This window comes from Dermacentor variabilis, chromosome 6 (genome assembly GCF_050947875.1).
Source record: "Dermacentor variabilis isolate Ectoservices chromosome 6, ASM5094787v1, whole genome shotgun sequence".
Lineage (NCBI taxonomy): Eukaryota > Metazoa > Arthropoda > Arachnida > Ixodida > Ixodidae > Dermacentor > Dermacentor variabilis.
In genome coordinates, this window is record NC_134573.1 from 100,371,255 (window position 1) to 100,394,285 (window position 23,031).

The window sequence follows — 23,031 nt, forward strand, 5'->3', positions numbered from 1 at the left end:
TGTCAACGGTAATGCATTAGCATTGAATCAATCTATTGACACAACGTACTGCCACCGTCAAAATGAGTTGTCTGTGGGGCGTGTCCTGCAGTGGGACTACTCATTCACCTTCTCTAAGAACACTTAGTACCATCTAGCGCCGCAGCCCCGAAGCCTGCATGTGGCCTCTGAAATGCATGTCACGCTGGTGTGTGCAAACGGTGAGAAATGTGTTATGCGGCAACCAGGCTCCTTTCTTACCCTTCTTTACGGACATGCTGTGTCATGTAGTGGCACTTCCACGAAGTGTGCACATGGCCTTCAAGACGAGAAGTGTGGCGCACTGGCGCCTGCGAATGGTGAGACTTGCTCCCTCGCTTGCTGTGCCCTCAGTGGCGCATACTCGGGGATCCAAGTTGGTGACAGGCTCATTAAAGAGCAGCACGTACTCTGTGACCTCATGGCACAGCTTGCTAAAGCCTTGGCGTGAAAAGCGTTCATTGAAAGTGGCACATACCAGGCACATTTGTGGCGCAGCCTGCTAATGTGCCGGGTTACTGCCCTTGAGGAACCCTTGCGATGTGGGTTCAATTCCTCTCAGCATCAGAGAAATTTAAGGGATCTTTTTCGTCATTGTAGAGCGGTACATTACTAGTGGCCCATGCAGTAAAACCTCGTTAGTAAGTAGTTGGCGGGGGAATGTGAATCAGGTATGCACTAAGCGATGTACAGTTAAACCTTGATGTAACGAAGTAGGTAAAATCTGCAATTTGCTTCGTTATATCGAAATTTTGTTGTACTGAAATTCAACCCTATATGCAAATAAGTAAAGTCACTGATCGATTTTTTTGTTTTACACGAAAAGGGGCTGCAGAATTTTCTTTTTTATCGGGCAATTGAAAATAACAAATCTGAATGAGAAAGCGATTCATTTTGATTAGGGGTGTGCGAATATTAGAAATTTCGAATACGAATCGAATATTTTCCTTATTTGAAGCGTATTTGATTCGAGAAATGCATATTCGGAAATTCCCGAATATTATAGGACGGCCAAATAACAGTGGAAACGGCAAATATTCGAACAGACTGCAAATAATTGAGCAATTAACGAATTATGCTTGCTCCGCATTCTCCTAAGAACATGTTTATTCACTGAGAACTTTGCACAATACGCTCATTATCTGTATGCTCTGTTCCAGTCTATCCGCATCAGGCCCATGACACATGATCAGCTCGGTTTCTTTTTTACCAGCTTTATTCCAGGGCTCTTTCGTAACGATATAAAATATGCATCTAGAAAATGTTACCTGGACAATCTTTAGATGTTTGGAAATTAAAAAGAAGATAATATATGAACGAGGAGAGCATTGTATCGCCATCGACAACTCCCACCTTGTGTTCCCGCTGTTGTGAGGTGGTCGCTGGCTCTTTGCTACGTGCTGCGCTGCTGCTCTCTGAGGCAAATGCCAACCATGCTAAATTCGCAGCTGCGCTATTTGTAACTATCTGAGTGCTGATACAGCCCTCGTTCAAGCGTGTTCTCTGAGAATGGCATCAACTGCAGAAGACGAGCTACCGAGCAAGTAAGAAAAGAAAGCTGGAAGAAGCCTTCTTTTGCAGTACTACACAAGACTCTCGCCGTCGACAGCTCGGTGCAAGTCGTGCGAATGGGTTCTACAAACGCCAACGGGAACGACTACTACTCTTCAAAATCACATGAAACAGCACCCTTTGTTGACGGAAGAATACAAAAAAGACGCCGCCGCAAACACGCAATTGAAGAATCAACCGACACTGCACGATATACTACAGCAGAGACAGCAGCCGTTGTCTCAGAAGAAACAAAGCGAACTTAACCAGACAGTGGCAGAAATGGTCGCCTTAGATCTTCTTCCTTACAGCTTTGTAGAAAACCGGGGCTTCAAAGCAGTGATCAAAGCAGCTGTACCGTGCTACAGTCTGCCGGCTCCAAATACTGTCGCATGTGCTCGTCCTGCGCCTGTACGACGAAACAAGACCAAACGTACGACACGATCTGCGAAAAGCACTTGAACAAGGAACAAGCACTCTCGCTTTTACAAGCGATATCTGGACGTCATGTGCCAACGAGGGCTTTATAAGCCTCACGTGTCATTTTCTTTCGGTGAAGTTCGAGATGAAAAAGTTCACTTTGAACACGCGACATATGCCGGATAGTCATACGGCTGTGAACATAGCTGCCTCACTGGAGCAGCTACGCACCGACTGGGACATACCAATCGAGTGCGTGAAGTACATCGTGACGGACAACGAACGCAATATCTGTGCGGCAGCCAGGAGACTGCCATGGATCCAGCGAGCCTGCTTTGCGCATACTCTGCAGCTGGTGATCAGCGATGTGCTGTCGTGTACTTCGGCAATCAACAGACTCTGCAAGAAGGCGAAAGCGATTGTAGGACACTACATGTATAGCCTTAGTGCACAGAGAAGACTGAATGATCTGCAGAGGCAGTTGAACAAAGACGTACTCTATGTTGTGCAGGATGTTGACACAAGATGGAACAGTCAGTACCTCATGCTCCTTGAAGGAGCTTGAGGCTCCTTGAAGTCAAAGAGTCCATCACACTTGAGCTCACCACTTTGGACACGAGCACAGATACCTTTATTTGACGCAAATGTGATCTTAAGTGCTGAAAAGTATCCCTCCTTGTCATGTCAAATTCCAATTATTTTTGGAATACTGCATTGCCTTGAAGGTTGCAAAGGCAACTCAGGGTTTGCTAACAATCTTGCAAAATGTATCAAGACCCGTTTTGCGGAGTGCAAATTTGACGAAGTGGCCAGCCTGACCATGTTTCTTGATCAGCGTTTTAAGGCCACAGTTCATCAGGCATCTGGTCTGATGATCTGGCTGAAAGACCTTGTGACAAGGGAGCTCCAGGCAACTTACTTGGAACCCAGTGGGGACACTGCCGTACGAGTGTCGACTTCCTGTCTACTGGTGACATCCAATGTATGGAATGCTTTTGACGATCTAGTGATGAACAAGGAGAAGACACATTTGGCATCTGACCCTGAGAGGGAAGTTACAGACTATGCGGAAAAGCCTCTTCAGGAAATGGGCAAGAATCCTTGTGAGTGGCGGCAGTCCATCGGCTGCTTCAAGTAACCGCTTTTAAGTGCACTCGCCCAGAAGTACTTGGACATCCCTGCCACTTCAGTTCCTAGTAAAAGTCTTTTCTACCGGTGGAAATGTTGTCACAGTGCGTAGAGAGCGTTTACTTTCTGAACATGTTGAGCAGTTAATTTTCCTTCACGATAATCTGGAACGAGCATCTTACCTGACTGAGAGCATTACCTGACATTACCTGAGTACATTAACTATAGTGAGTGCCTATTTAACCTGTAGCAGCTTTGTAAAATGCAATATTATATTTAAAAGGGTAATAAAGCTATTCTTACCTCATCTTGCAATATTTTAATACTACACATATATTCGATTCGATATTCGAAGACAGTTTTTCGCCCTACTTGTATTCGATTTGTATTAAAAAATTTCAATATTTGCACACCCCTAATTTTGATTAATTTAGGAGTTGGGCGATGAATGATACAGTTTTATGCCACGTCTGTCTTCACACTGGTAGCACAAATTAAGCGAAGTCAGCCATGCTTTCATGTGCATTCCACCTCCGGGGCTGATAGCGCAGCCCACACGGGGACAACGTTATCGTAAAAAGCGCTGGCAGCGGGGAGCGAATGCTTAGTCCGCCTCTTGCTTACCTATTAAGTGGGTATATATCAACGGAATATTATTGTACCTAGTTACTCAAGCTGGCATGAAGGATGTTCACTGAAGAGCAAGCAGCACACGTCTACTGGCACGTACCCAGTGACTCAAGTTAGTATCTAGATGTTCAAGTTGGCGTCAAAGAATTTCTTCGAACAGTGGTACCTACCCAGTTTCACACCTTACAACTAATGGTGTGAAAAAAACTCATTCAAGAGTGGCATGCATGTACACACTGCCACATACTCAGTGACCAAAGTGTTGGTCAGATGGTTGTGAACCCTGTTCCCTCAGCACAGCAGTCCGATGTGCTACCCATTCGACCGCGGACTACCCAGTGAGCCAGGTAGGCGGGAAAACGGTTAGAGAGAAACATACATAGATATAAACATAGCCCCCGGAAAGTGCGTGAAGCACCCAAAGAATGCTAACACATTAAATGTTGGGGCCAACACGCTAGTTCATACAGCCTACTTCCTAAGAGTTTGGGTCCTTGTCACAGTTTTGTTCACAGTTGTACACGGACAAAGTAAGCCAGTGCAAAGTCACCGTAGGGCACACTCACGTCCGATGGAACAGGTAGCCAGACTTATGGGACATGCTTGTCTGGGCAGGTGCCGAGGCACCCTCAGCGAGATAGGCGGCATTCTCTTCCCCTTGCCGCGCCAACGTGCCCGCCTGCAGTGCTGCTTTTTCTGTCTGGGCCTGCAGCTCTCGTTGCACCCTGCAATGTCAGTGGCTGTTTAGCAAACCTTTAAACTTATAGCACACAGGCCTCCTCCTATGCACATTTCTGCAATAAGTCGCATACAGTGACAGTTGTTTTGGCTTTCTACACTAGACATATTTTTGCGGTGTCTTTCACAGGCATATACCGCACTTACTTGTGTAAGATCCGCACTTTTCTTTCTGAATCTTAGCAGTGTGTGGCTTTTACATGAGTTGGGCGTATGGCTAGTACCTGCTAAAACCTCGAACGACAAGACGAATGATGTGCAGAATAATGCCCTAAGCGCTGGTATTCAGATTGAGAACCACCGATCAGGTTCCATTACACTCATGATCACTCTCATTGTTGCGCCAGTCGTCACCGGCGCTTACAGCCTCGTCAGAACACTAAAAAAAATGGTTGCCCTTGGTTCCATCCATGCTGTGAGATATGTCTGTAGCTATAAAGCTTTTAGCAATGGTATAAGCTGATACTGAATGCTATGCATTCAAGACCCAATCTTTGGTGAAACTTTTTTTTTAGAATTTGGAACACTAAAGAGGGGGGTGTGAGTCTTACAGGAGCAAATACGGTACCTGCCAACCTGTGAAGATTAAAATTTGTAAAGGTTCTGTGGACATGATATCGAGGGGGGAAGGAGGGATCATGCAAACTTGCCTTGAGCACACGCAGTTTGAAGAATAAATGTGAATTTTTACAATGATGATTTACCTTTACATGCAGCATAAATGCAGCATACAAGCAGCAGCAAGCTTGAATGGGCTAGGACTGACAAGTAAAGCATTGTTTTTACAATACAGCGACCATTTCAGCTACTTTGCTATTGACGATGTTGCCTCCTCCTGAAAAATGTCTGGATAAACTAAAGAAAGTACCCCTTTATCATGAGAGCACGTCCAACGAAAGGTTCAGAGAACGACTTTTTGCAAAAATGATTTTTCATCAAACTTAACAAAATCTTTGTACTACTAATGTAAAATGAGCCCAAATTCATAAACTTTACAGAAAATTCAGAAGTGTTTACAGCTATGCTGTTGTGCTGTTGTATAACCATCATGCTTGTGTTCACCATTTCTTAGTGGTCATAACCATAAAAAATAGGCGTTTGTCTCTTGCCTTTCTTGGGTCTGGTTGGTCAATCAGCCAGACAGTTGGTGTGTGTGTGTGTGTGTGAAGTTAAATGGCAAAATGGCACCTTGACGAAACCCTTGCAAAACTGTAGAATGAATCCGAATTCGTAAAAATTGCAGAAAATACGGCAGAGTTCGCCGCTACGATGGTGGCACTCACTCTCCCAGGCTGGTGGCTATGTTGGCGAGGAACTCATCCTGCTCGGCTGTGTGCATCGTCTCGTGAGCGACGCCAAACAGGGACTTCATGGAGTGCACGTAGCCCAAGAGTGGCTCGATCAGTGCCACCTTGCGGCGGTACTGCAACGCGTTCAGCTGGGCATAAAACTGCAGCGCCACCTGCATGGTCCAAACGGGAAACAGCAACTTTGTTTTTATTCAGCGCGTCAGGCACCCTGGGTTCAAAACCTTATCCGATGCATAGCTTAACATATCAGTTGATTAGCCGAACTGGAAGATGTTAGCCGAAGCATGCACAATGCTGGTTTAGGAACATACATGAAAAAGGAAATGAATGACACAAAATGTATACCGTGCAGCTTTAATACTAGTACAGAAATTATTGATACCGTGCAAGCAGTGCGCTTGGGTGATGAGTGCGTAAGTGTGACACAGAAGCACCTTGCAGGTTAATTGTATTTGGAAAAGGGATAGGAGGGAGAATCAACATCAAATCAGCATCAGTTAGCGTCAGCTCACAAAGACCAAACATTATTCCATGCCAAAGAAAATTAAGACAGTTTGTTCACCTTTATTTCCGGCCACGGGAGTACATTCATATAAAGAAAGAGATGTCTACTTACATTGAATATTAATTACTGCAGTAATTCATTATAACTGATTTGTTGAGCTATCCAAAACTGAAACTTCCTTTCAGAGTGTAAAGATGTTACTATGGGTTTGGCATTAGGTTTCACATGCTTAAATCAGCATTTTCAGGTATCAAACTCACCATATCAAAATATAGAATGCTTGGCATTCTCATATTAACTTTCTGATGGGAATTTTTTTCACCAAATGCAGCCCCCAGGGTCTATTTTCTTATTGCAGATTTTAAATCCTCAGAGTGACCTATGTTTGAAAAAAAAATTATTGCAATTTTTAACGCTGACAATAAAGCCACCAAAAATATTTTTTAGGAGTAAACACGCATTGTTTATTCATGACTTCAGATGGGCTTGCATAAATACTTATAAGAATAATAAAATGTTGACAGTCCTTTAGTATACGCTAAAGAGGATGAACGCGAAAACCTGCGTGCTCACAAGACATTAATTAAATTACGTGACGTTATCATTTGGATGTGTTGTTACTTCCTATTACTTGTTTTTTACCACCAAAAGTCATGTGTTTGAGTGCCTTAATTAATTCTATCTTAATTAACTGTGCCTTAATTAACACCAAAGGTCATGGGTTCAACTCCCACCAATGGTGGCATCTTCAATTTTGTTGCCATTGAATTTTGGTGCCACTAAAGGTTGAGGGTTCGACTCTCCCGAAAGGTCGTGGGTTCGATTGCCTTCATTAACTCTATCTTAGTTAACTGTGCCTTAATTACCATCAAAGGTCATGGGTTCGTCCGCCCCCCCCCCCCCCCCTCCCAATGGTGGCATTATCAACTTTGGTGCCATTGAATTTTGGCCCCAACAGAGGTTGAGAGTTCGACTCCCCCTAAAGGTCGAGCATTTGAATGTCTTATATAACTTTACCTTAATTAAATGTGCCTTAAATTAACACCAGAAGTCAAGGGGTCAACTTCCACCAGTGGTCGTGGGTTTGACTCCCACCAAAGGTCATGTGTTTGACTACCACCAATGGTTGTGGGTGCGAGTACCTCAATTGACTGTATCTAGATTAACTGTATCATAATTACCTTTGTCATAATTAACAACAAGGATTGTGGGTTCAACCATCAATGGTGGCACCATCAATTCTGGTGCCACTGAATTTTGGCCCCACCAAAGGTTCAGGGTTCAGGTGCCTTAACTGACTCTGCCTTAATTACCATCAAAGGTCATGGGTTCAACTCCGACCAAAGGTTGTGGGTTCTTGTCGCACCAATGGTCGTGGGTGGCGCCATAAATTTTGGTGCCACTGAATTTTAGTGCCATAACGCCAGACAGTCAATTTTTCAATAACGCTGGACAACAGATTTATCAACACATGAGCCACTTAAAGCTTTCGTCTTAAAAGGTTGCAGCTTCTCAGGAAAGACAATGCATTGATCGCAATAGTAAATTAGTAGACAGCTTTATGAAGTAAGGATGGTAGTTTTATTGGCTGTATAAAATTGTAAGCATTCGTTGACTAACTAAAATGACAAGCATGGTGTCACGTGTGCACAAGCAAATATGAACATATCTCACTCGTTGACCATGTACACTCACTGTCAAAATGCTGGAGTGAGGAAGCACAGCAGCAGAAGCGAGCGAACTGCCTTTCGTGCTTCAACACTTCAAGGTGAACTTAGCGGCGAGAACACAGCGTACACGAAGCTATCAGCACTCAGCACACTCTGTCCCCATCGCATATTGCGTTCAAGATAGGGCCCACGCGCGGCAGCACCGTACGCAGTTGCCGAAGTAGAACACCTCCCCACCCACAACATTGTTGCACACCCTCGCACGCTTTCTCTTCCACATACAGCATACAGCGTGCGATGACACTGACGGTGGAAATGTGCCTGGAGGGTCTGTATAGTTGCTATTGCAAAGAAAATAGACAGAGTGGAATAGACACATTCCGATTCGGTACTTGGGCAGTAGTTTGCATCAAAGGAATCATCGCTCGACTCACTGGAACAAGAACTACTTTCCTTGCATATCCACAGCATAATCAAACTGTGTATACGAGTGCTCACAAGAAAACTCGATGGTTGTGCGCCTGTCACCAAAAAAAAAAAAAAACAAACGAGCCAGAAAATTTTCATTCCATCACCAATGAGGGGCAACCAATTTTCGTGAGTCTCATGAAAAGAAATGCATGCATGGCAGCATCGTCTGCCATACGGCGGAATTATTTGTATACACCAGCTTGCCTGTGAACAGATGTAATCCCACCCCTGTGAGCAAGAAGCGAGCGCGCCTCACATGGTGATTCTTTGAGAGATTAGAAATAAGATAGACATTAGTTATTGCGAGCGTGACAAACGGAACAGCCCGTGAGATGAAACCAAAACTAACCACTGCGCACTTACAACTGTGCCGGCACAAAGAAACCATGTAATTAAAACTAAGAGACTACGGAGCAAAAAAAGAAATATCCTTATCTCCACACAGGGTGGCAGCACTTCTTTGGCAACAGAGAGTCGAAAAATTGGTGCGTTCTTCAAACATACAGACAGTGTCATAAATGTACGGCATCGACCATTTGGGATATAATCACGACACCATATAGACTAGAACCCCGTTCACACATTTTGGAAAAAACAGCAAGGGAAAATGTACTAACCAAGAAAACGTATGATCTGAAGTAACTATAAGAAATTTGACAGATTCAACTATTGTTGACATCTAAGTAATGCAAAGCGTCGCGCGGATCGTTGCGGCAGGTGACGCCGACGCGCGTCAAGCTGGTGGTGCTCCAGTGGTCCAAGATACATTTTGTTGTTTTCCTATTGTGTGGTGTTTGAAGAGGGCAATGGGAAACCGAGACGAAATCGAGCTGGTGGGTGACGCCAGATGCTGCTGAAGTGAAACATGATGCCTACGTCGTGCCTCCTGTAGCAGGGACCGGTGGCGCGATTGGATTATCGCCTACTAAAAACGTGCAGTACGCTACCAATGGCACTATGTATATGCACCCCACACTGTAAAACAGATGGGTGAAGATGTTTATAGCAATAGCTTTGGCGGCGACAGCTGCGAGTGTGGCTTGTGATGACCGGGGCAGAGATTTGCTGGTACCGGAATAAGAAACTGTGCATGCCATCGTTTTCATGTGAGAAAGGAGGCTATATACTGCTCACGATCGCGTGCACCTCGCGCCGCTTCTTGTTCACATGGGTTCTTTCGGCTGGAAAACATATGATCGCAGTCTGTAGCAGGGAATGGCAGCGCGTTTCGGTTATCGCCTATTAAAAGCATGCGCTACACTTCTGACGGTACTGCGCGCTATGAAACAGATAGGCGAAGATGTTTATCGCAATGGGATTGGTGGCGATAGCTGTGAATGTCGTGTCTGACGATCCCAGAGAAGATTTGCTGGTACCAAAATGAGAAACTGAGCACATGCTGGCGTTTTCATGTGAGACCGGCAGGCGAGTATTGCAGTGAAGCTGCCATAGTGGGCAGCTATATACTCTTCTCGATTGAGCACGCCTTGTGCATTTTCATGTTTATATGGGATCCAGCAGACAGAAAACGTATCATACGATCGCAGTTTGGTGACATACTGAACGTTGGTGCCGAAAGATCATGTTTTCCGGGAATGTATGAACCGATCAAAAATGAGTATAACTCTATTGGGTCATTTTTTGTGTTCTCGATTGCGAATGTTGGCGCCAGGAAAATGGACATAACAGGAACGTGTCAACGAGGTTCTACTGTATTTACGTCTTTGATCCTCAAAGGTTTAATTTTGTGTTTTCTCAAATAATCATATGCGAGTGTGATTTGATTGATTGAAATTTTGTTTGTGCATGTTTCCATCTAACAGTTAGCCCTTTCTTTTATGTGGGTGAGATGGCAATGTGCTTCATGTGTTTTATAAGTGTCCAACAGTGTGCAGAATGTCCACAATGGCTTGTTTGATGTGCTTGCTGGCCAGACAGTAATTAAATGTGTGCATATGTATAATAGTAAAACTATGTTCTTTTGCTTGCACTCGCCACATTATAGGCATGATAACAATATTATTGACATTGATAAGGCACTTTATTCTATCAATGAAAACTAACCAGCTATAGGAGTTAGGAAATCAAAATGTAGTCCCTGTCTTCTTTAGAATGAATTCTTCCTGCCTTCTTTCATGCGAGTGCTCACATCATTTATTCTCATAGCTGCATAACTACAACGTTGATTCTGGCTAGCAGATGTCATGTGGAGAAGCCAAACCTCAGGTAAAATGTGAGCTGTGCAGAGAACATGTGTCAGAATATGCGAGTCCATCGTCACCATAGACTTTGTCTGACAGAGGAATGTAAAACAGGCTGAAGATGATGACGTATGCCCCCATGTATAGTTGCATGCCAGAATTGTGCGCTGGGCTAAGCATATAAAGTGCTGAGGGACACAATGGTCCACAGACCACATTACTATAATCAAGTTGCACGAGAGTGACTCCTTCAGTCTGAATTGCAGTGCTTTAGGATCAGGGTGACTATGTTTAGTGACTGCATACTTACTTTAGGTTGAGCATTAATGTATGTTTCTGATCAAGAATTATAACGAAAACAAAAGAGGCATCTTAGACTTTTGTAGTATGTTCTTTCTTCAGAAAGCTGCCAACGAGCATACATGGTTCAACAAGACAAGTACTTATGTCAAGTTCCGTATCCAAGGAAAAAAGGTAAGCTTTCTATAAATGTTTTAGGCATTCATTAAAGCACCAAAAATTATGTCTGTTCCTTTAGACAGCATAAAAAGCAATGCACTTTAAACCTCGGCATGTTTATGGTGCATCTAGATGATGCCTTTAACTCTGCTACTAGAAGCAGTGACCAGTAACACTGTGGAAGACGAATATGTGGCCATGAATAAAAGAATGCGGTATCCACAGGCCAATTCTCTCAAAATACCAATTTTTTGACACACTGTCATTAGCACATTGAAGCTCTTCACAGACTAGCAGGCTTCAGCCAGAAAATGATTGTGGTCAGAATGACAATGAACTGACTGTGTGGAATCGGCGGTTTGCCAGGTACAGCTCCTCGCTCAGGTCTAGTCGCTGCCGATCAGTGTCTTTTCGCCGTGACTGCTTGCAGTAGCGTCCCATTGCTTGCTCCCGCTCTGCATATTTAAAACAACAGCACGCACTATGTCATTCACACTATGCTATGAGCATTAAAAAGTTTCCAGTGTGAGTGCCTCCCTTGTTCATATTGGCCCCAATTAGTATGGAGTGTGATCTGCATAACCATGCACTTGCGGTATTCCTTTCCATGTCAAAAACTTCAAGGCATGAATTTTATGCATGAAGTCATAGTAGTGATGCAAGGATATCAGTATATCGACTATTGATAGCGTAAAAAGGACTATTGATAGTATGTAATCAATAGTATTGTGACAGGTCACTTACTTGTTAATAGAGTATGTACTGATTTTTCAAGGTTCACAAAGTTTGGCAAAGCCGATGTCACCAAAAGACTTTTGATAACTGACTTAAAATATTCAGTTTATGCTTTTTTGGAACTACTTCTTTTTTTCGGGGGGCAAATGATTTGCATTGTTCTCCTGAACTGTCAAAATCCCAAATATGGCTATTACTAAAGTTATACTGAAAACAAGCTACTGTTACACCAGAGAAGCAAAATTAAACAACACTGTTATTATTTTCCAATCTATTAATGGGATACAAATTGCTTACAATACAGTTGAAAGCATACAACTGTTTATCCTACACATTTATAACTGCTTTTTTTATGCTCTCTACAACTGCTTTCTTTACACAGAATGTACGCTGGCTCGTGCTACATGGAACGAAAAAGAGGTGTACGCCACCACTAGTTCGCCTACTCAGTGTCAGTTTAACCTATGCCTGCTTTGAGACATAGCTGCATTTTGTGATTGCCTGTTGAGATATGTCCAAGCTGCATATGTAACATGGTTGCGGCTCTTTTTTTGCATGTGCAAGAAAGCATGATGCCCTATACTATTTTGCTTCAAGCTCTAGCTGTTGTAGCATGCCGCCCATCGGCACATTCCTTCTTCTTCATTCCCAATACAGCATCCAAATATACCTTCTTTTGCTGCATATAACCTGCCACCATGTATAACTGCATCCCCAATTACAATAGCCTAGAAAGAACAAAATAATAATCTGTGCGTATAACCCGCAGAAATAAATGCATACAATAATGCTCACATCTTAGCAAAAACAATTTCCATTTGCAGATGCACAACTTGTCTAAGTCATATCTTCGGCCAGCGGCTTATCGCTATCGCCACGTGCACTTCGAAACTACTTAATGCAAAATGGCAACTTGTGAAGGGGAGGAGAATGGGCGACCACGGAGGCAGGAGAAGGGAGAGGGTAGGATTCCCTAGGAGATAATGAAACTTTGAGTGGAAGAGAACCTTGAATTGAGGTGTGGCTTCACGGCAGCGCACACCGCACTGCCTTAAGATATGGCCTCATGGCAGCACTGCCGTGAAGTTTTGTCGCATTGAAAGTAAGAATCAGCCTATTTTGTAAATGCTAGTTGCAGGAACTGGTCAGGATATTTGCCTGTTTTGCATGAGAGCGCATCAACTTACCTGCAGTGGCCTTGTTGTACTGTTCTTCAAGGGTGAAAATTTCTAAAAGCAAGAACGAAAATATAAAATATGAATAAATAATACAAATACCAGTTACCAAATGGCCAAAAGCAACGTGCAGCTATTTATTGAAGATAATGTAATGGAACGACATTGCTAGTCTAGAAACACAGGCTGTGCTGGCTCATAGTTCATGAAAAGCTAGCTAGGCGACCCTCCCAAAAAGGCATTGTGTGCGAGGCCATAATATGAAATAAGCGAATACTACAGCTTGCCGACCTTTCCATTCTAGTTGAAGCATTGATGGAGAAAAGCACACATATGCTGGTGGAACATTTCCCTCTAGTGAAAGTAATAATACAGTCAAACCTAAATACAACAAACTATCAGATATAATGATGTAAATCTAAAATGTTTCTTGCCAATATCATTATAAATAAATATATGTTGCAAAAAACACAATAGAGACTTGTCAATACAACTCCATTACATACAATTTCTCAGTGCCAAGATTCACAATCGAGAAAACAAAGAGTGACCCAATACAGTTACGTTTCTTTTTTACCGGTTCCTGGAAGATTCCTGGAAAAGACTATATTTCCACACCAACATTCTGTACATCCCCAAACTGTGATCATATACATTTTCCGGCCACTAGATCCCAAGTAAACAAGAAAAGGTGCGGGGCATACTCGCCCGTCTATCTCGCATAAAAAATGCTGGCGCATACTCAGTTTCCCATTCCGGTACCAGCACATCGCCTCCTAAGTCTTTCAAGCTGCATTCACAGCTATTGCTGCCAACCCTTATTGCAATAAGCGCCTTCACCTATCGGTTTCAGAGTGCGTGGGGTGTATTGCTGTTGGAAGCGTAGTGCACACTTCAGATAGGCAGTAACACACGCCTGCCGCCGTTCCCTGCTGCAGGTTGCATAGCAAGCATCACGTTTCGCTCTGGCGGTATAGAGGCATCATATTCCAGCGTTAACCACCAGCTCAATTTTGTTTCAGTTTCCCGATGCTGCTTCAAATTCAAAACACTGCACAGTAGGAAAACAACACAGCATGTCAGGCCCCACCAGCTCAAAACACCTCGGCGTCCCATGCCGCAGTGATGTGCTTCCGACTGGGCCCCATCGAAACTTCCCGCCAAAATTCTTCGCTTGAACAAGTTGCTTACCCAGGCTGAACTTGAGGAGTGCAAACGTAACCTTGCCGAAGCTACAAAAACGACAAAGCGCATTGCTAGCTTCTCGAGCCTAACCACCTTGGTGTGCGTCGGCATCTCGTGCTACAACTAATCTCGCAACGTTTCACATCGCCTATATGTCAACGACAGTTGAATCTGTCATATTCTTTAGTGTCATTGGAATGTACGTTTCCCCGGTTAGTATGCCTTTGGGTATTGGTAATTTGGTAACTACGGTAGCTGGAGATCACTGGGAGAGGCCTTTATCTTGTAGTGGACATAAAAAAAGGCCGCCGTTACTGCTGCTGATGTTTTTCCTTGTGTTTTGTTCCCCAAGATGCATGAACAAGGTTCTACTGTACTGTAATGAAGGTATTTTCATGTCACATGCGGCTTTGCTACAATGACATTTGACTATATATTACTAACAGGTGAATTTTTTATATCACAAAGTCACAATTTAACTGTGTGCTATAGGGAAAATCCTCCAGACTAATTTTTAACTCCCTGGTGTTGGTGTGCGCATAGCAATTTTTTAGACCAAATCAAATATTGAATTCTTTTCAAATAGCTTTTGAATTACAAAATCTGTTTTCACCATAAACATAAGACAATGTAATGTTCATTTCCCAGTATGCTGCTCACAAACTTACTAATTTCCTGCAATAACACTGCACGTAATAAAGCATTGTTTAACAAAAGCACAACTGGAGCATAGAAGTAAATAATCAGCTTAGTATTTGAACACTCAGGACTCACTGGTGTGTGCAAATGATAGCAGTTTAGCCGGAAAACTCTGTCTTCCTGAGCAATGTAGCGCACTCCACTATACAACTTCTCATATTTTATGTCTAATATGGCTGCCTGGATGAAAATTCTTGCACCGTTGCTCAGTCTATGAATACAGTTGCCAATTTAAAATATTCAAGAACTATTAAAGAAATATTGGTAGTTACAAATAGTGAATATTCAATTCAAAGACCCAATCGAATAGGGCAATATTCAATTTGTTATGGGAAAGTTTTGAGTGTTCGCAAACCCCAATTACCTGGAAGTCTTTAGTGCATCTCAAAATCTCACAAAGAAACCTCTCAACCATGGTTGAACAATGGTCGAACAAGGGAAATTTCAATGTAAAGTCAACATTTCACGAGGTCTTCGTTGATGCAAGTCCCCATGTTGCAATGTTAGCTTCAGGCTAAGGCTTCTCCTGTTCACCCACTGTTGATTAAATCGAGTCTCCATTTTCAAGTGACATCTACGTTATTTGGGCCTATTGTTATTGTTTTTGAAACCTCGAGTGAAATACATGCATTTTCATAAGACAAGACTTGCCTCTGAGGTCGGACTCCAGAAACCTGGAGAGAGGGTAGACCATGCCGTCCCCTATGTGGGCACTGCACATTTGGTGCCACGAGCTTATCTGCAAAAGGGCAGCGGGTGTACGCATCGGTCAGGTGGTATTCACTGGTGCACGTCAGGCTTACTGCACATAAAAATTGACTGAATACGAAATAACTAGTATTTACAGTATTGTATAGTATAGTATTGGCTCCCTTTCAATTAATCGGGTATTGGTTCAAGCGAGCAAGAAAATTCAATAAGAAATTTCACTAACTGTTTCTGAGTGACCGTTTTCCAATACAAGTGAACCGAAATTATTCAGTCCTTACTATGCCACCACCAGCACAAGTTTTGCCCTCTTGCACGGAGCATAAGACTGAAAATGAGAATGTGTTACCAAACTATCACATGCTAAACTCTTCACACTCATTAGGACAATATGCTTGTTTGTAGGCGATTGTAAGTGAAAAAGGAATCGTGCAGGAAGAACACCAGACTAACACGTTGACTATTTTATGCTTCGCTATTAGCAATCTTAAACAATTATATTTGCCAAGTGACATTTTAAAATGTGGGTGCACTTACTCATGTTGCCTCCGACATTTTCTTTTTTTCCTGCACCGAATGTGATGCAGTAGCGCCATGATGTCACATTTTGCAGCTCGTCCATAAGTGAGCTCTTTTTTTAATGATAACATGCTTTCTAAGCAAAGTGTGCCACAATGTAATTCACATGCAAATGTTTTTTGAAAAGTTCCAACCTTTAAAGATAACAAAAATCGCTTTGTATAACAAATACAAATAACAAAACCCATATCAAGAATTATTTTGTACAACTATTATGCTTAGTAGATTACTGCTGCAGCTCATGCCACCAACGACATAAGGAATTGCTCCCTGTTTATTTCTATATATTACTAAGCTAATTTCTGACACACAATATGTACTTCCACAGTGTGTACATTTATTTGCTCTGCAGCTTTACACTTATGTTGACAACCATAAGCGTTTTATAGAATAGATGTTCTTCACAGACCACCCCTTCCTTTTTTTAAGCTTTCCTGACGATTTACACTTCTGAGCCTCCTTCTGTACTATGTTACCTTTGCATTCCATGTAACATTCCACATAAACTTAAAAAGTTCTAGACAACACTGGACTTTCGAAATTCTGAGATATTCTGTGATGGGTACCTATAAACTGGTGAAAATCTTTCATTCATAAAATGTGTGAAAGATTAAGCGTAGAGAAAAAAATCAAAGGTTTTACAGCATAACTAGAAAAGGGGTAGTAGTGCCTCCTACCTCTTCTAGGCTGCAGGAAAGTTGCCTGAGTGTCGACCGGAGGATGCTATCCGGATCTGTGTCCAGAGGAAAGTCCTGCACATTGACGTTCCAGTCCACTCTCAATCATGGTTTAGTGGACACAACCAAACACTGTTGCCACCCTAGCAGATTTTCTGCTACATCTTTTAAGCTTCTTCGGTAGCATAAATGTCTATTTAACCAAAAGAGTATTTCGAGTGAAATTGCTGTCAACAATGCTTACCAGTTTCACAAAAACAATTAATGCATAATGAACATTCTGTTATTTTTGGTTGCCTGTTTACAAGAAAACAACAACGCTGACAATCTTTCCCAGTACCTGCAGTCAATGCCTTAAATGCTGCAGTAAAATGTCTGTTGGTAAATTTTTATTCTACAAGACAAAGAGTGTTTCGTGAAAGGTGTCCAACTGGCATTTCACATTTGGCACAAGTAAATGATGCAGCATAACAAAGTTGACAGGTCTTAGATGTGTCTTTTGAACTCTTTTCAGCATTTGTGGGTCTGCTAGCTAAGCTATTCAAAAATTACTTAAAAGAGCTTTTCTACTACATTTGATCTTAATTCTTGTCGAAGCTTTTTAGTGAACTTTTGGTGAATCTGCGGTAATGTTTATTAGGTATTGAATTTGTTTTTAGTAGAATTACTGGAAGAAAGAGAAGGCAAGAGTGGCATTGCACGCACGCAATCACATATGCACACACACACGTATGCACAATGTCCCACCTCCTGAGCTAGTGTAAGGTATCACACTATCGGTTCATGGCTGCACAGGTTGGCATACCCACTCATACTCATCTCAAATGCATAAGTATGAGTGAGTGACGAAGTGTGCGAGTAGTCGTGAGTATGAACGTGCCTGTGCTTGGCTGCTAAGCAAAGCTGCTATGTGCCTACTATAGAAGAGACTCATGTTGCGCCCTCACCTGAGAGTCATACTGCCTCATATGGAACGCCAAGCTTGCTGTGGCATCAGCCAGTTCCTTCTGCAAGTTATGAAGCAGTTGCCAAAAGAATCAAGACATGTACAAGAGCACGTAAGCCACCATATAAGTAGATGAAAAAAACCGCACGCATTAGCGTGACAGGAACAGCAGCGCATAACGAAAATGAGTGACACAAGGGTGTTCTTGAAACACAAGAAGTAAAACACAAAAACAAAAACAATTTAAAAAGTGCAATACCATACACATGGACGTACACATACACAAAAGACAGCTGATGACTCCGCAGTAAACTACATTCATGAAGAAACCTTTTAATCATTCATTTTTGCCTATTCAAAGCAAAAATTTATGTTCTGGCAAGAAAATTTTAACAGATCAGTATGAGTGATTTATATGAAGTGCTGTGCACAAAGTGTAAAAATTACATTACTTGTGAAGAAAACTTGCACATTTGCTTCCTAATGAGCACATGCACATTATGTGATGTTCACAGCACTTCAATAGTAGGCCTGTTGACAGAACCAAATATGGTGAACACATGTTTGAGGACAAAATCCAGTAATTACATTTTAAGCTTTCATACTAAACTTCCATATTAGGGAACACTGCAACATTGAGTGCTTCATGTAAAAAGGATTAATAAATAACTTTTACAATTTTGAGTTTGTTGCTTGCTATATTTTCAAGGTCGACATAAAGAAGACTTAGCACTGGTGCATAACTCTAACTCTGTCATTGTTGTCTTGTCGACTGTGGAGCTATTCACATAAAGTGTTGAATTATTTTACTGTGTGAAACTGTGTGTGCTGTTTGTACAGCTTCTCTTGTAATTGGTGGGTGATAGCCTTGCCAGCTGAAGAAATGCAACATTTCCCCCTCCTCCCCCCGTACTTCAAGAACTTGAAAAATATTTCATATATTGAAAGCACATGCAACTTATGTGACTGTTGATACATACAGACAGTCTGCATAAGCCTGGTTTTTAAACCTGAATTTTAACAATACATCTGCTCTAATTGAAGGATTTTTCAATAAGGCAGCAGCTAAGCGGGATCTGTTACTGCTATGTTCAATTTGTCCTTCAGACCTTATGCCATAAAATCTGCTTAAAACGGAAACACCAAGAGGTAAAGTGCAAGCTACACATAATGCTTTCACAATGGTTGTCACTGTGATTAAAGTTAAAACAGCAGCTGAAGAATAGTTGTAGGCTACTTGAGAGTAATGTTCTTTTCCAGCACTTTCATCACTAAACATAAGAAGAGCGTGATTTTTGATGATGATAGAGCCTAAACATCTATGTAGAGCTATATTTCAGTGTTGAATCTACATTGTAGAAATTGTATTCTAACAGTAAAACCTTCAATACAATGTAAAAACAGCATATCAGATATGAAGTCCATTGGCACAAACTTGATTGATGGACACTACAATTTTTGGAGAAAGGTAACCTAATGAACAGTGATCATCACACACATAAATATAGGTTGGTGAAAGAGACTCAATGCTCTAGTTTCTCATCTCCAGTGCAGTTCCACTCTACATTCAATGTGAACACAGCCTATACGAGTTATGAAAAAAAAAATGAAAAAAATTAAAGAAAATTTCTGGCAGAAACCAGCTACAATAATTGTCTAAGGCTAAGTTATGCAAGAGCCCCATTCACACAACAAACAAACACTTTATTCAACTTCGATTACAGCCGACTGAGAGGAGCAAGGCATTTGGCTTTGTTGCTTTTGCAGCCAAACACATTGTGTGTCGATATTGTGATGGTATGATGGTGGCAGTGTTATTCCGCTCTACGGTTGCATGTATTGTGCACGCCTTCTCAACCATTGACACAACACCAAGGCTAGGCACTTGCTTATAATGCTGCAGGCCCAAAGTCGATTTTTTGTAGGGACCAGATTTTATTCAGTATTTTTATGTGGTCATCATATCGAGGCCAGATAGACCAAAACAAGGTAGGGTAGCTAAAGAGATACTCTCGAATTTAAAATGCAACAGACACTCACCTCGGCGTTCCATATGCGGTTGGCATGCTCGTACATCACTCTGACGTATTTGTCAAGGTGGTGAGCATCTTGCTCGAAGAGATGGACCAGAGACCGCGTCTGCACAAGCCATGAATGCAAAAGTAACCACCATGAAAGAATGCAAAAAGTTCTGTGGCCTATAGGTAGAGCATCGAGCAGTATGACAGGTTAACATATGCTTGCTGATGAAATTTAAATCTTGTAGCGCCTGTTCCGCGACGTGTTTGCTATTAACCTGATGCGTAAAATGTTATGCATTTAACATCAGCAATTTTTCTGCTACAAATTGTTAAATTACCTGTATTATCTATAATAATTCATTTATTTTTACCATATGTGTAATTCTGGATTGTTGGCTGGTCAACTTGGATTGTATGCTACTGTGTATCACTATGCATTTTGTTACACCTGACATAACATGAACTGGCTTACTTTGTTCACATTTCTTTATGTATATATGTACTTCCAGGCTGGTAGATTTTACGACAAAACCTACTCCTGCAATACTTTGATTTGTACATCACTGATATACAAGGACATGAAATTAAATATAAACAAGAAGAGCATATTCCATGTAGATGTTTCAAACCTTCTATTGTAACCATTTTTGGTTTCGTTCATATCTTTTCAACACAGCTGTTAGATGCAGTGATGTACTAGCTTGTACATTGCTTTTTTTTTCCTTTTTTTTTTCAAGGCAACAACGAGCACATATGTACTGAGTAAAACCATATGCAGCTCACTCAGGTGCTCGGTGCAGAACATCTACAATCCATTGGAAGCTGTCGCCTCAGGCAAGACAAAGGAGCTTCCCATGAACATGGATAGCGGTGAAAAAAAGAGCTGTTATGTACCTTGTTCTGTGAAACAAAACATTTATAGCTAAACTGTCGTGAAGCCAGTAATGGATACTTGCGGCTTCAGTTCCTCCACGTTTAAATTTTCTGCATTAAATGATAGTCAGCCCTTGTGTCGTGTGGTCTTTAATTCTGTTGTTGTCTACTTTTCGGGCTGCAATTTCAACACAAATTTATGGTCCGGATATTGCTGTGGAAAATTTAGCAAAATCAATTGCTTCAAATGTAACTCATATGAATTCTGGATGGTAACCTGTCGGTTCACTCATGAATGCTAACCATTAGGCACCATGTGCAATATATATTTTTGTGTGCAAGTACAAGAAAAACATTGCTATCATTTTCAAGCTCCATAATCTGGGCAAAGTGCAGTTTGAAATGTCAACTGTTGATAACCTTAGCACCAGATCTATGACCCTGGCCTCTCAGAAGTCACTTCTTAAGTACACTTGCAAAGCAAAGATCGTCAATGATGAAAGGACTTGTTTACTGTCTAAAGCATGATAAAGTGGTGCATTTACGTGTTTTCCTAAACCTGCAAATGCCGGGACTTCGAGCTACAAACTTGAACGAATGTTAGCGATGGTGTAACCATCTGCATGTTATTGCGTTCCTTCACAGCAAAAGCATTATTTACTGTTAGTTTACTTAGTTGACGCACAGCTCTTCCTCCTTCTCTGCTGCAACCATTATTAGATATTATCGCAAGTAATTACAACGTTCCCTATTGTAGCGGAGATCTACACAGGAACCGTAGCGCTGACAAGCAAAGCGCGAAGTGCGGCACTTCCTGCCAAGCCTGAACAATGCAAATACGATAACAATATGTTTTTTTCGTTTTTTTTACCCTACAATCACGCGTTTGTTGTCGACTACCCTGCCTATTCCTTGCACGCAGAAAAGTCTTTGCGAAAGCTACTGTAGATGTGATGCCGAGGCCAATCACGTCGTCCTCTTCGGCGCCAAAGCGAAGGACACGGCGCGTAAATAAAGGCGAGTGGGCTTGGCACGAACTAGAAATGCGTGCGCGCCAGGCAGAAGCGAAAGTACAGGGTGACCGAGCTGGCAAGCTGTTATGAGCTCGCGAGAAAATATGCGGGAATCACACTGAGACAGAAAAGGCTAGGGATTAAGATAAAAACGATGCTACTGGCGGGCACGCCCACGAGATATTAAAATCGCTAAGGCTCGGGAAGATTGCCGATTAGCAATCACCAACCTGCGGATTATCCTCCAGCGCGTCTTCCAGATGAAGAGCTTCTGGTCCCTGCATCTTGGCGGTAAATGAAAGAAAACACTAGCGGCAGCGTGGTGGGCGCCAGCGACGATATGGATCTTTCTCACGGGACACCGTGATGTTGCCGGGCTCTCGCGAATGTTGGCACACACGCGCACACCTGCTTGTCGACGAGGGGCTCGATCACCGCGCAGGGTCGCCACCCATTGGTGACAGAACGAATCCCCGTACAGCTGCTGTCGAAGCGGCGCGCAGCTCCGAGTGACGGCGGGTTCGGAGCAATTGCCCCCTTCACCCTGGCTTTGCACAGCGAAACTTGTTTACGGAATTGCGCACACAGATTTCACTGCTTCGCCCCTGCCGACAAGCAGCATCCTCGCAGAGCAGCCACTGACAACAGCTGGCTCATCGAACGGATTGGATTGAACGAACATTCGTATTAACTTTCGACAACGCGCTAGTTTCGGTTTTGCTTTGGAAAGTGCTCGCCGAGCGGTTTGCGACGTTTTTTCACGTGCTGCGGTGCTTGTTGCAGTAAAATTGAACCGGAAGAGGTAGAACCGTTTGGCTTTGATTAGGAACGGCCAACTAATATTGTCGAAAATGACTAATCCCTCAGTCGTTTACCTAATTTTCTATCTACGGAAGGTCCGCTTACGGACGTTGCGGCACTATTGGCCTTGAGCTCCACCACTGGAAAGGCTGGCGTCACCGTCGGCGTGACGTCCTATTAGGGATCACGTGGACATAGCGGCCGCGTCGGCTGCTTCGGGAGCGCCGAAGCGAGCTGAAGACGAGGGTTTAAATTCGTACGCTGCGGTCATCATTTAGTGGCGAGATTTTCCCGCTTCGAGTGTCTTCTTTACAACGCTTGAAAGCACAATAGGTAGTGGCTGCCTTTGAAGGCGCGCAACATGGTAGAAAGCATCTAACCCTACAGCTAGAATAGAACTGGCAGAACTTTCGAAGTTAATCAACAAGCGTAAGACAGCTGACATAAGGAAGTATAATATGGATAGAATTGAACACGCTCTCAGGAACGGAGGAAGCCTAGAAACAGTGAAGAAGAAA

The 23,031-nt window shown here is 42.5% G+C and overlaps 1 protein-coding gene across 2 annotated transcripts in view; it reads right to left on the reverse strand.

The window, feature by feature from the left end:
• The window catches only part of LOC142584949 (DCC-interacting protein 13-alpha-like), a 60,808-nt gene extending 38,449 nt beyond the window's left edge, over positions 1-22,359 (reverse strand). For both annotated transcript variants that reach the window (XM_075695317.1, XM_075695316.1), the window contains exons 1-9: positions 21,943-22,359; positions 19,846-19,944; positions 17,807-17,866; positions 16,860-16,934; positions 15,547-15,634; positions 13,024-13,065; positions 11,444-11,556; positions 5,769-5,947; positions 4,314-4,472 (exon numbers count right to left, since the gene is read on the reverse strand). In XM_075695317.1, coding sequence (XP_075551432.1) covers positions 4,314-4,472; positions 5,769-5,947; positions 11,444-11,556; positions 13,024-13,065; positions 15,547-15,634; positions 16,860-16,934; positions 17,807-17,866; positions 19,846-19,944; positions 21,943-21,996 — 869 coding nt within the window. In that variant the 5' untranslated portion in view covers positions 21,997-22,359. The remainder of the gene's footprint in view (positions 1-4,313; positions 4,473-5,768; positions 5,948-11,443; positions 11,557-13,023; positions 13,066-15,546; positions 15,635-16,859; positions 16,935-17,806; positions 17,867-19,845; positions 19,945-21,942) is intronic.
• Positions 22,360-23,031: the final 672 nt, after the last annotated feature.